At 37.6% G+C, this 15,140-nt stretch overlaps 1 protein-coding gene and 1 pseudogene across 1 annotated transcript in view; one reads left to right on the forward strand and one right to left on the reverse strand.

The window, feature by feature from the left end:
* LOC131407284 (cytochrome P450 2C9-like) overlaps nt 1–15,140 on the forward strand; it is a 556,896-nt pseudogene that overhangs the window by 49,344 nt on the left and 492,412 nt on the right.
* The window catches only part of LOC131407279 (cytochrome P450 2C19), a 38,131-nt gene that overhangs the window by 11,740 nt on the left and 11,251 nt on the right, over nt 1–15,140 (reverse strand). The window contains exons 4-5 of the mRNA XM_058543588.1: nt 6,738–6,898; nt 5,482–5,658 (exon numbers count right to left, since the gene is read on the reverse strand). Coding sequence (XP_058399571.1) covers nt 5,482–5,658; nt 6,738–6,898 — 338 coding nt within the window. The remainder of the gene's footprint in view (nt 1–5,481; nt 5,659–6,737; nt 6,899–15,140) is intronic.

The raw sequence follows: 15,140 nt of genomic DNA on the forward strand, positions 1-15,140 counted from the left end.
GCAACATAAGGATTATAGGTAATTCAGACACAGAAGAGAGGGAGAAAGGATCAGAGAGCTTGGTCAAATAAATAATAGCTGAGAATTTCCAAAACCTAGGGAAGGAACCAGACTTATAAATACATGAATCCAATAGAACTCCTAATTATATCAATGGTAAAAAACCTTCTCCAAGGCATATAATAGTAAAACTGAGAGAAAAGAGAAGTCCAAAAAAGTGATATAAAAATAAACAAAACAAACAGAAATGCTAGAAGTGAAGAATACTGAAGTGAAAAATTCACTGGAGGGATTCGAAAACATATGTGATAAAGCAGAGGAAATAAACCAGTGAACTTGAATAAGTTCATTTGAAATTATTCAGTCAGAGAAGAAAAAAAAAAAAAGAATGGAAAGGAGTGAGGAAAGTCTGACTTAAGAGTTCCTACTGAGGAAACCAGTAAACACATATGAGAGTCACAGAGGAGAAGAGAGAGTAAAGGCAGAAAGCGTATTTAAAGAACTAATAGCTTAAAACTTTCCAAATCTGGGGAGGAAAATCAACATCCAAATTCATGAAGCACAAAGGAATCCAAGTAGATTAAATTCAAAGAGCTATACACCAAGACACATTATAATCAAACTGTCAAAAGTCCAAGACAAAGAGAGAATATTGAAAACAGCAAGAAAAACATGACATATCACATACCGCGGAGCCCCCATAACATGGTTGGCAGATTTCTCAGCAGGAACTTTGCAGACCAGGAGAGAGTGGGATGATATATTTAAAGTGCTGAAAGAGAAAAACTTACAAGCAAGAACACTACACTTGGTTAAATGGTTCTTCATAAATGAAGGAGAGATCAAGAGTCTCCCAGACAAACAAGTTGAGAGAGTCCATCACCACTATATCTGCCTTATAAGAAAATGCTAAAAGAAGCTCTTCAAATTGAAAATAAAGGATGCTAAATATCAGCATGAAAACATATGAAACTATAAAACTCATTGGTAAAGGTAAACATAGAGTCAAATACAGAATATACTCCAATACTGTAATGGTGGTGTGTGAATCACTTTCAACTCTAGTATAAAAGTTAAAAGACAGCAGTATTAAAATTAGCCATCACTAAAATAGTGAGTTAGTGGACACACAACATCAAAAGATGTAAATTGTGACATCAATAACATAAAGTGTGGAAGTGGGGAGAATTAAAAGTGTAGAATTTTTGTATGTGATTGAATTTAAGTTGTTATCAGCTTAAAATAGACTGTTGTAACTATAAGGTTTTTTTTTTATCATGTAAGCCTCAAAGTATACACAAATAATAAACCTGTATTAGATACACAATATATGAAGGAATAAAAGCATATAACTACATAAAAATCATCAAATCACAACAGAAGACAGCAAGAAAAGAAGAAAGGAAAAAAGGAAGGAAAAAACAGTGAGCCAACAACATTTTAAATGGCAACAATAAGTTTTTAGCTATCAATAATTACTTTAAATGTAAATGGATTAAAATCCCCACTCAAAAGACATACATTGGCTGAATGGATAACAAGATCCAACCATACGCTGCCTATAAGAGACTACTTTAGATAAAGCTAAAAAAAGACACATATAGGCTGTAAGTGAAAGAATGGAAAAAGATATTCCATGTAAATGGTAACCAAAAGAGAGCAGGAAAGGCTATTCACACAACATACAAAATAGACTTTTGGTCAAAAACTGTTTCAAGAGATAAAAAAGGTCATTATATAATGATAAAGGGATCAATTCATCAAAAGGATATAACAATTGTAAATATATATGCACCCAACATCAGAGCACTTAAATATATTGAGGAACACTCACAGATGTGAAGGGATAAATAGACAGCAGTACCATAATAGAAAGGGGATTCAATACCACACATTCAATAACGACAGATCATCCAGACAGAAAATGAATAATAGTAGTAGAATACACATTCTTCTTAAGTGCAAATAGTACTAGACTACACATTCTTCTTAAGTGTAAACAGAACATTCTTCAGAATAGATCATATTAGCGAAAAAAGCAAGTTTTCACAAATTTAATAAGATTGAAGTCTATCAAGTATCTTGTCCAACCACATTGGTATGAAACTAGAAATCAATAATAAGAGGAAAATTGGAAAATTCACAAATATGTGGAAATTAAACAACACATTCCTGAACAACAAATGGTCAAAGAAGAAATCAAAAGAGAAATCAAAAAGTGTCTTGAGACTAATAACAATAGAAACACAGCACTCCAAAATTATTGGAATACAGCAAAAGCAGTTTTAAGACGAAAGCTTATAGCAATAAATGCCTACAGTAAGAAAAACGATAGGTTATGTCATCAAAGTGGCGACATAGGTTGTTCCCAAGTACAGTCTGCCTCACGTGAAGGCCAACTAGCAACCATCCATAGACAAGACATCATAGAGAAAATCCCAGAATCCGAGAGTGAGGCTGAAGCTCCCCCCTGGACCACAGAGACAGGGAATAACTGCATTAGAAGGTAAGAGGGGCAGTTTCACTTTGACCCTCCTCAAGATCAGCACAGTGGCACATCAACAGGGCCTTTAGTTTCTCCAGTGGGATAAAGATGCCCAAGGTGGACAATCAACTTCCTTAGCATTGTGAGACACTTCCCAGGAGGCCCACATGGGTCTCAACTCACAGGAATCTCCGGGGGAATCTACAGGGCTTGACAACTGTGGATAAGACAGAGACCAAGAAGGGGCTGGACTTAAACTAACCAGCATTCGGATCTTGGCAGACTACATGCTGACCTGAGCAGTGCCCAAGCGGAGATCCCAGCCAGGGGGTCTGCCCATCCATAGAGCCAAGCTGGTGGTGAAAATTGGCCAGGGATCTTGGTTGGCAGTTCTGCCTGATTTTGGTCCCAACCAATGGGATATACCAGCCATGGAGCCCATTCTTCAGTTCCAAGTAGGCAGGGAAACAAGTTCACAGTCCTGCCCCACTGGGAAGCCTGGCCATAGATACTCAGCTGCAGAGCATATCCTATGGCCTGTCCAAGCAAGGAAGTAAATTTGCAGTCCCGCCCAACTGCAAAGCATAATATCTAGTCCCACCCCATTGAGAAGTGTGGACACAGATGTCCAGCAGCCTCAGAGCACATGCTACAGCCCATCCAGGCAGGGAAGAAAGTTCACCACCCCACCCGATTGCACAAGATACTCTCCAGCCATTGCCCTACCAAGAATCCTCAACACAAGTACCTAGTAGCTGTGGAGCACTTCTTATGGCCCACTCAGGCAGGGAAGGAAGTTCAAAGTCCTGCCCAACTGCTAAGCATAGCCTTCAGCCTCACTCAACTGAGAAGCCTGTCCACAGATTCCCAGAAGGCTCAGAGCACACTCTAAGGCCTGCCTGGGCAGTGAAGCAAGTCAGCATCTCCACTCAGCTGCTGAGCATATGCTCCAGTATATGTATATGAAAACCATATGTTGTACACTTTAAAAACATACAATATTTATTTGTCAATTATACCTCAATAAAGCTTGGGGAAAAATTCTTATTTTTTGAATAGTAGTGGAAGATCTAGCCAGAGAAATTAGGCAAAAGAAAAAGAAATAAAAGGCATCCAATTTGGATAGGCAGAAGTAAAGCTATGTCTGTTTGCAGACAACATGATTCCATATATAGAAAATTCTATAGAATCCACAAAAAATTACTAGAGATAATAAATGAATTCAACACAACTGCAAAAAACAGTTGTGTCTCTACACCAGCAAAGATAATCTCAAAATGAAACTAAGGAAACAATTTCGTTTACAGTAGCATCCAAAAACATAAATAACTAATAATCTATTTAACAAAGGAGGTGAAAGGCTTGTACACTGAAAACTAAAAACCATTGCCAAAGGAAATAAAGAATATCTAAATAAATGGAAAACCATCCCATATGCAAGTATTGGAAGATATAATATTGTTAAGATGACAATACTTCCTAAAGTAATCTAACTATTTAATCTTATACCTTCCATAATGCTTAGAGTAGATTCATGCATACAACGGTTACTTAAAATGCTTGTCATTTGACAAGGGAGCCAAGAACATACAATGGAGAGAGGAAAGACTCTTCAATAAATGGTGTTAGGAAAACTGGACAGCCATAGGCAAAAGAATGAAAGTAGACCATTATTTTACACCGTACACAAAAATTAACTCAAAATGGATAAAAGACTTGAATGTAAGACCAGAAACCATGAAACTTCTGGAAGAAATACAGGCAATACGCTCTTCGACATTGGTCTTAGCAACATATTTTCAAGTACCATGTCTGACCGGGCAAGGGAAACAATAGAAAAAATAAACAAATGGGACTACATCAAACTAAAAGGCTTCTGCACAGCAAAGGAAACCATCAACAAAATGAAAAGACAACCTAACAATTGGGAGAAGATATGTGCGAACCATATATCTAATAAGGGGGTTAATATCCAAAATATATAAAGAGCTCATACATCTCAACAACAGAAAAATGAACAACCCAATTAAAAAATGGACAAAAGATCTGAACAGATATTTATGCAAAGAACATATTCAGATGGCCAACAGGCATGTGAAAAGATGTTCCACATCATTAACTATCAGGGAATGCAAATGAAAACTACAATGAGATATCACCTCATGCCCATCAGAATGGCTGTAATTAACAAGATAGGAAACAACATGTGTTGGAGAGGATGTGGAGACAAGGGAACTCTCATATACTGCTGGTGGGAGTGCAAACTGGTGCAGCCAGTATGGAAAACAGTATGGAGATTCCTCAAAATTTAGGAATAGATCTGCCATACCATCAAGCTATTCCACTGCTGAGTATTTATCCAAAGAACTTGAAAGCATGAATGCATAAAGATACATGCACTCCTATGTTCATTGCAGTATTATTCACAATAGTCAAGACTTAAAAGCAACCTAGGTGCCCATCAAGGGCCTAATGGATAAAGAAGATGTGGTATATATACACAAAGGAATACTACTCAGCCATAAAAAACTATGAAATCCAGCCATTTGTGACAATGTGGATTAACTTTGAGGGTATTATTCTAAGCGAAATAAGTCAGAGGGAGAAAGTCAAACACCATATGATCTCACTTCTAAGTAGAAGATAAAAACAACAACAAACAATCACACAGAGACAGAGATTGGATTGGTGGTTACCAGAGGGGAAGTGGAGAGGGAGGAGGGCGAAAGGGATGATTAGGCACATGTGTGTGGTGATGGATTTAATTAGTTTTTGGGTGGTGAATATCTATACAGAAATCAAAATATAATGATGTACACCTGAAATTTATATAATGTTATAAACCAATGTTACCCCAATACAAAAATAAAAATAAAATAAAATGCCTGTCAGCATTATTTGACTGACCATTGAACCCTACCTGGTAAATAGAGAACTATTTAATGAACCACAAAATGCACAAAAATCAAATAACTTAGCTGTCATTAACATTTTACCTGCTCCATTTTGATCAGGAAACAATCAATAAAGTCTCGAGGATTGTTAATGTCCAGAGATGCTTGGTGTTCCTTTGCTTTCTCCAAAACATAACTTTTTACATAAGCAACATTTTTAAGTAATTTTTTGTGACTCCCTGGGAAATAATCAAGGACCACAGGGAAATTATTGCAGAGCTAGAAGAGAAAACAATAGCTTATTAAATAAAAGACATTTAATGAAGATTTGTATACCATATGCCAAGCCCTGGTTAGAAACTGCACTATAAATATTAATAAAACGTGGTTTCTGTCTTGAAGGAAAATTTTTATTTGACAAATATATAATTTTCTATGCTGACAGATGTATTTGAGGGAGAAAATTCTGACCAAAGGATCAAAGATGATAAATATTCCCTATACTCATACACCATGTCTGTAGTATAAAAACATCTTTATTTCAATTCTCTCACTTTTTACATCAATTCTTCCCTACGGTTTTGAAATTTGAGATGGCATGAAAAGTTATTATTCACACTTTGTAAATGACACACATAACTCATCCTTTTATTATAAAGTAACTGTGCACCAGAGCAGTTAAGTGACTTCTCTAAGATCCCACAATTATCTTTTAGGCCAAATGCAGAACATATCTGCTCAGCACAAGTAAAACTGTGATGTTGGTTTATGATTCATGTACTATAAAACCAGACATTTTCTCATCCCCAAAACAATCACCTTGTCAGTTAGGATGCCACCTGAAGCATCAAACACTTTTACCCTAGTCAGTGTTCCCTAGTAGCATTTGTGGTCCCAAACGTTCTCCCTCTTTGAAAGAGATATTCTCTTCCTTCATAAATCCAGGTATTGCTGCCAATTAATGTGATGAGGAAGTAACTAAGTGTTGACTGAATGAGAATACTTGTGCGTAATGGAAACCCTTCCAGGAGGGCCTGGAAGTCCATTTAGTGTCATGGGCATGCTTTAGGGAAGTTACCAAAGTACTTTATGGAAACTGGGCTTTGGAATTTAGTGGGAAAACCACTGGACAGGGTCAATGGGATTGAATTCCAGTTCTGTATTCTGGATATGTATATTCCCGTCTATCATTAAAGGGCTCAGCCATCTTTATCACATATTCACACCATGACACTAAGCTCTGGGTAGAACTGTAGTGTTCACACATTCACTTCACAGCTTGGTGTAAGTATAGATTTGGAATTCTTGAAGAAAAAAAGCATACATGATTCCTCAAGAAAAAAGAGTCTTGGCCTCACCTGCATCCATGGGGAGCTGAGAATCTTGATATTTTCGTCAAATATTTCCATTATGTTTAGAAAATTCTCATCTGTATAATCAAAACGGTTGTGGAAAATAATGGAGCAGATCACATTGCAGGGAGCACAGCCCAGGATAAAAGTGGGATCACAGGGTGAAGCTAAGAATCAGAAACAATTTTAAAACATCGTTAAAATGTACGTATGAAACAATTTGTCTTTGAGATAACAGGTAAAGATAATTTTAAAAACTCTAAAGCAATATCTTACCTACACATTCCTTTAACAGCAAAATATTCAACATGCATAAAATCAACACATCACTTTTACCTTTACATGTGTAGACCATTTCAACCTAGCTAGTTAAAAAACGTATCTTTTTTAAACATTCAATTCACATCCACTGCCTTTATTTGTATCCTTTTCACCCAAGGTATCTGTTAATTGGGAGGGACAAAGAAAAAAAACAACTAAAGAGGTCATTTTTAGTTTTTGTTTTTGTTTCAACAGTTTTTTCTGTAATTTGAGCTCAAAGAGATTCCAAAAAATATGGGTAGAGTGGTTATTATTCTACATAGGCTAGTAAGCTGGATATTTTTCTAAAGAGGCCATTTTTAAATCATTGAATAACTAAAGTTATCAGTGCTGAATATCATCTCTGCAAAGCCTGTAGAAAACACATACAGAAAGAGAGAGAATAGTTAGGGACCTCGAAATGTTTTATCTATAATGAATAGTTGAAAGAATTGTGTGTAGAATCAGTAGAGGTTCCGGAAGCCAAACAGGGAGACTGTGGGTGAATTCACGTATTTGAAGGAATAAGTGTAAAAAAGGAGAAAACATCCATGTTGTATGAGAAGAAAAACTTATATGAACAAACAGTTATTATAAGATGGAATTTTTGTCTAAAATAAAAATAAAATGAGAAAGTTTTATGTCAAGCATGAAGCCCAGGCAGTCAAACAAAAAAGGTAAATTGATAAAAGGGGTTCTTTTATTTTTGCATTTCAATATTAAAAAAAAAATCCCTCCTTAGGAAGTAAATGTACAATATTTCCAATCACCATCAAAACTTAACTTATTTGGGCAAAGCTGACCTATGGATACTTCTTGGATATTGTTCCGTACAGCCAGCAATAGAATAGTATGTTTTAATAAATTTTAATTTTTTCCAATCATTTAAATCAAGTTTATCATATTTCTGGTAAAGAAATTACATTAAAGGAAAAATTTTATTTTTTGATAGGGAATCTATGAAATAAATGATCAATAAAATAACATTTTATGTAAAGAGATTCAAAATTCACATCTATAGATATAACTAAAGATGACTTGAATCAAAAGTATTGTGGCTGAGTGACAACAGGAAGATTGTGGAATAGGAAGTTCTAGCACTTTTCCCCCATACAAAAACTGATTAAGTAGTGATAAATGGACTAAAATTATTTTATGAGATTTTCAGAATCCAGTTAAGATGTTGCAGTACCACAGATGAGCACAAAGCTGAGAACAGCCACATTAAAACTTGTGAGAAGGCCGACAGGGAGAAGTCAAGATGGTGGCGCAGGCAGACTCTGAACTCACCTCCTCCCGCGGACACAGCCAATTTACAACTACTCATGGAAAAATTGCCCCTGAGACAGAACTAAAAACTGGATAAGACGAACTCCTGCAACAAAGGAAAATCCTAATTGAGGTGGAAATGGCAGAAACTCACTTCTGGAGAGGAGAAATGCCACCTTCACAAGCCACAGAGCCTCACAGCCCCCCGGGAGCAGCCCAAAGCTACGCAGCCTCCCTGGAGAGGCAGGTCACTGAGCCAGGGAGCGACCAGCTGTGGGCAGTCTGTGGACCCAGCACAATCGAGATGAGTTGCATAGTATCTGACTTTGCCTGCTACTAAAACATGGGGGAGTACCCCCAGAAAAACTGGTTCACAAAGAAATTAAAACCGGCTCTTAAAGGGCCCACGCACAAACTCACCCATTTCAGAAAGCAACCTAAAATCACCAGAAGGAAAAATGGACAGTGCTTTGGTGAAGAGACTCACCTGATAGGCCCTGAGTGCATCTGGGTGAGAGGTGAGACCTCTCCAGGGACTCGGACATTGGTGGTGGCCATTGCTGTGGCCTGGTGTGGGCCTGCTGAGCAGACACCATTGGATTACTCCCTAGGGCCTGCTAGCCAGGGTCTGCCCCACCCACTAGAGCACCAATTTAATCCAGCTCAGCCAGGGCAGGCAGCCCAATCTAGAGACTGGCCCCACCCAACAACAAGCCCTCAGGCAACTTGTGGGGCTGCATAGACTGGTGACTGGATTCTCTGCAGCCTGGCAACTGAGACCACTACAGAGGGGTAGGGCATGCACAAGGAGTGTGTGGAGAGTATGGGGCAGTGGTGGAGAGTGTGGGGCTCCTGCCGTGGAGAGAGGGGTTCCACTTCAGGAGGTTGGGGCATGCACACAGGCCAGGAATGCGTTGACGGTGTGTGTGGACCTGTGGGTGGCAGGGCTTGTCAGCTGCAGAAGACTTGTGCTTCTCAAAGACCCACATGGGGGTTTGCCCCACCTTCCAAAGCCTGAAACAATTGGGTGCTCCCATGCCTGAGGCGAGCCCCACCCAGCTGCAATCCTCAGAGAGCTGACAAGACACCTAAAGGCTGGAGGCTTATAGAAATTGTAAGCCCCTGAGCCTAATAACCTGCCACGCTGGGGGCCTACTCACTTAAAAGAAATACTGCAACACAAATGTGGTAATAGAACTTGCAGCCAACTGTGCTGGGGCTCCCCACACCTGATAAAGAGAATGAAGGGCCCATAACAACTACAAGCAGCTGAGCATTACAACAGCTGGCCAGGAGCATAACTCGGCCTCCCTGGGCGCCTACAGGGAGAGCAAACAGGCCACAACAGAAGGACACATGTAGCCCACATACGGGTCACCCCTGGAACATTGAGAGCCGAGGGAAGCACACAGCAGGCATCCTAAGGCATCACTTATATAAGGTCACCAATCCAAGAGCAGGAGACGTAGCTGACCTACCTAATACGTAGACACAAGCACATGGAAAGAGGCAATGTGAGGAGGCAAAGGAATACATATCAAGTAAGGGAACAGGACAAAACCCCAGAAAAGGAACTAAGTGAAACAGAAATGAGCAAACTACCTGACAGAGAGTTCAAACAAAGAGTGTTAAGGATGCTCACTGATGTGCGGAGAAGAATAGATGAACTCAGTGAGAATGTCAACAAAGAAATGGAAGATATAAAAAAGAACCAATCAGAAATGAAGAATACAATACCGGAAATGAAAAATTCACTAGAGGGCCTCAAAAGCAGAGTAGAGGTTACAGAAGAACGGATCTGCGAGCTGGGCAAAAGACTAGAAGAATTTACCCAAGCTGAACAGGTAAAAGAGAAACGAATTAAAAAGAGTGAGGACAGTCTCAGGGACCTCAGGGACAAATCAGGCACACTAACATCCATGTTATAGGTGTCCCGGAAGGAGAAGAGAGAGATAAAGGGGAAGAGAATCTATTTCAAGAAATAATAGATGAAAACTTCCCTAACCTAAGAAAGGAAACAGACATCCAGGTACAGGAAGCACAGAGAGCACCAAACAAGATAAACCCAAACAGGCCCACACCAAGACATATCATAATCAAAATGTCCAGAATTCAAGATAAAGAGAGAATCCGTAAAACCGCAAGAGAAACACAAGTTACATACAAAGGAAACCCCATAAGGCTATCAGCTGACTCCTCAGCAGAAACCTTACAGGCTAGAAGAGAGTGGCATGACATATTTAAAGAGCTAAAAGGAAAAAACTTACAGCCAAGAATACTCTATCCAGCAAGGTTATCATTCAAAATGGAAGGAGAGATCAAAAATTTCCCAGACAAGCAAAAATTAAAGGAGCTTTTCACCAAGAAACCAGCGCTACAAGAAATGTTAAAGGACCTGATTTAAGGGGAAAAGAGAAGACCACAAATAGGAAAAATTATCTATTTCCATCATAAGAGGGTAATGGATACAAATGCACAAAAAAGAGGTTAGATATGATATCAAAAGCATAAAATGAGGGAGGAGGGGAGTTAAAGAGTAGAGCTTTCAGACAGAGGTCAAACTAAAGAGACCATCAATTCAGTATAGAAGGAGAAAGGAACGGAGAAGGACTACTAAAACACTAAGGAAAAAAAGTTAAAAAGAATGGCAGTAAGTACATACTTATCAATAGCTACTTTAAACATCAATGGACTAAATGCTCCAAGTAAAAGGCATAGGGTGGCTGATTGGATAAAACAACAAGACCCATATATATGTTGCATAGAAGAGATACACTTCAGACCTAAAGACACTCACAAACTAAAAGGGAAGGGATGGAAAAAGATACTCCACGCAAATGGCAATGAAAAGAAAGCTGGGGTAGCAGTACTCATATCAGACAAAATAGACTTTAAAACAAAAACTGTAAAAAGAGACAAAGAAGGGTATTACATAATGATCAAGGGAACAATCCAACAAGAGAATATAACACTTGTAAATATCTACGCACCCAATGTAGGTGCACCTAAATATATAAAGCAATTATTAACAGACATAAAAACAGAAATAGACAGTAACACAATAATAGTAGGGGACTTTAACACTCCACTTACACCAAGATCATCCAAACAGAAGATCAATAAGGAAATATTGGCCTTAAATGACAGATTAGAACAGATGGACCTAGCAGATATATACAGAGCATTCCATCCAAAAACCGAAGAATGCACATTCTTTTCAAATGCACATGGAACATTTTCGAGGATTGATCACATATTAGGCAACAAAACAAGCCTCCATAAATTTAAGAACACTGAAATATTACCAAGCATCTTTTCTGACCACAACAGTATGAAACTAGAAATCAACTATAGCAAGAAAATCAGAAAAGCCACAAATACGTGGAGATTAAAGAAAATGCTACTGAACAATGACTGGGTCAACGAAGAAATCAAAGAAGAAATCAAAAAATACCTGGAGACAAATGAAAATGAAAATACGACATGCCACAATTTATGGGATATGGCAAAAGAGTTTCTAAGAGGGAAGTTTATAGCAAGAGAGGCCTATCTCAATAAACAGGAAAAATCTCAAATAAAGAATCTAACAATGTACCTAAAAGAACTGGAAAAAGAAGAACAAACAAAGCCCAAAATCAGTAGAAGAAGAGAAATCATAAAAATCAGAGCAGAAACAAATGAAATAGAGACTAAAAAAACAATAGATAAAATTAATGAAACCAAGAGCTGGTTCTTTGAAAAGATCAACAAAATTGACAAACCTTTAGCGAGACTCACCAAGAAAAAAAGAGACAAGGCACAAATAAGTAAAATCAGAAATGAAAGAGGAGAGATTACAACAGACACCTCAGAAATACAAAAGATTATAAGAGAATACTATGAAAAGCTATATGCCAACCAATTCGACAATCTGGGAGAAATGGATAAATTCTTAGAATCATACAACCTTCCAAAACTAGATCAAGAAGAAGTAGAGAATTTGAATAGACCAATTACTAGTAAGGAGATCAAAACAATAATCAAAAACCTCCCCAAAAATAAAAGTCCAGAACCAGACGGCTTCCCTGGTGAATTCTACCAAACATTCAAAGAAGACTTAATACCTATCCTTCTCAAACTCTTCCAAAAAATTGAGGAGGGAGGGAAGCTCGCTAACTCATTCTACGAAGCCGACATTACCCTGATACCAAAACCCGGCAAGGACAACACAAAAAGAGAAAATTACAGGCCAATATCACTGATGATCATCGATGCAAAAATCCTCAACAAAATACTAGCAAATCGCATACAACAATACTTTAAAAAGATAATACACCATGATCAAGTGGGATTTATTCCAGGTATGCAGAGATGGTTCAACATTCACAAATCAATTAACGTAATACACCACATTAATAAAATGAATAAAAATCACATGATCATCTCAATAGATGCAGAGAAAGCATTTGACAAGATACGGCATCCATTTATGACAAAAACTCTGAATAAAATGGGTATAGAAGGAAAGTACCTCAACATAATAAAGGCCATATATGACAAACACACAGGTAATATCATCCTCAATGGTGAAAAACTGAAACCTATCCCTCTAAGAACAGGAACCAGACAAGGATGCCCACTCTTACCACTCCTATTAAGAAAAAGAAATAAAAGGGATCAAAATTGGAAAAGAAGAAGGGAAACTGTCACTATTTGCAGATGACATGATTTTATATATAGAAAACCCTAAAGAATCCACCAGAAAACTTTTAGAAGTTATAAACTAATATGGTAAAGTTGCAGGATACAAAATCAACATACAAAAATCTGTTGCATTTCTATACACTAACAACAAAGTTGCAGAAAGAGAAATTAAGAATACCATCCCATTTACAATTGCAACAAAAAGAATAAAATACCTAGGAATAAACTTAACCAAAGAGGTGAAAGATCTGTACACTGAAAACTATAAAACACTGCTGAAAGAAGTTGAAAAAGACACAAAGAAATGGAAAGATATTCCGTGCTTTTGGATTGGAAGAATTAACACAGTTAAGATGTCCATACTTCCTAAAGCAATCTATAGATTCAATGCGTTCCCTATCAAAGTTCCAACAACATTTTTCACAGAAATAGAACAAAGAATCCTAAAATTTATATGGAACAACAAAAGACTCCGAATAGCTAAAGGAATCCTGAGAAAAAATAACAAAGATGGAGGTATCACACTCCCTGATTTCAAAATATACTACATAGCTATAGTAACCAAAACAGCATGGTACTGGCACAAAAAGAAACACACAGTTCAAAGGAGTAGTATGGAAAGCCCAGAAATAAACTCTCACATCTATGGACAGCTAATCTTCAACAAAAGAGTCAATAACATCCAATGGAGAAAAGAAAGTCTCTTCAACAAATGGTGTTGGGAAAACTGGATAGCCGTATGCAAAAAAATGAAAGTAGACCCTTACCTTACACCATACACAAAAATTAACTCCATATGGATTAAAGACTTGAATGTAAGACCTGAAATTATGAAACTTCTAGCAGAAAACATAAGCAGTATGTTCTTTGACATCGGTCTTAGCAACATATTTTCAAGCACCATGTCTGACCGGGCAAGAGAAACAATAGAAAAAATAAACAAATGGGACTACATCAAACTAAAAAGCTTCTGCACAGCAAAGGAAACCATCAACAAAACAAAAAGACAACCTAACAATTGGGAGTAGATATGTGCAAACCATATATCTGATAAGGAGTAATCTCCAAAATATATAAAGAACTCATGCAACTCAACAACAAAAAAACTAACAACCCAATTAAAAAATGGGCAAAAGACCTGAACAGACATTTCTCCAAAGAAGATATACAGATGGCCAACAGACACATGAAAAGATGTTCAAAATCATTAGCTATCACGGAAATGCAAATCAAAACTACAATGAGATATCACCTCATGCCCGTCAGAATGACTATAATTAACAAGACAGGAAACAACATGTGTTGGAGAGGATGTGGAGAGAAGGGAACTCTCATACACTGCTGGTGGGAGTGCAAACTGGTGCAGCCACTATGGAAAACAGTATGGAGATTCCTCAAAAAATCAAGGAGAGAACTACCATACGATCCAGCTATTCCACTGCTGGGTATTTATCCAAAGAACTTGAAAACACCAATGCATAAAGATACATGCACCCCTGTGTTCATTGCAGTGTTATTCACAATAGCCCAGACTTGGAAGCAACCTAAGTGCCCATCAAGGGACGAATGGATAAAGAAGATGTCGTATATATAAACAATGGAATACTACTCAGCCATAAGAAACGATGAAATCCAGCCATTTGTGACAACATGGATGGACATTGAGGGTATTATGCAAAGTGAAATAAATCAGAGGGAGGAGGTCAAATACCGTATGATTTCCTTCATTAAGTAGTAGATAATAACAACAACAAGCAAACACATAGAAACAGAGATTGGATTGTTGGTTACCAGAGGGGAAGAGGGGAGGGAGGAAAGCGAAAGTGATAATTCGGCACATGTGTGTGGTGATGGGTTGTAATTAGTATTTGGGTGGTGAACATGATGTAATCTATGCAGAAATAGAAGTATAATGATATACACCTGAAATTTATACAATGTTATAAACCAATGTTACTGCAATAAACAAAAAATAAATAAAAAAAATAAAGGGAGAAATAAGCAACAAACAGTAATAGTAGGGGACTTCAGTACTCCACTTTCAACAATGGATAGATCATCCAGACGGAAAATTAATAGGAAACAGTAGACTTGAACTACACTTTAGACCAAATGCACCCAGCAGACATATACAGAAAATTCCATCCAACGGTAGCA

This window comes from Diceros bicornis, chromosome 6, assembly GCF_020826845.1.
Source record: "Diceros bicornis minor isolate mBicDic1 chromosome 6, mDicBic1.mat.cur, whole genome shotgun sequence".
In the NCBI taxonomy this organism is placed as follows: Eukaryota; Metazoa; Chordata; class Mammalia; order Perissodactyla; family Rhinocerotidae; genus Diceros; species Diceros bicornis.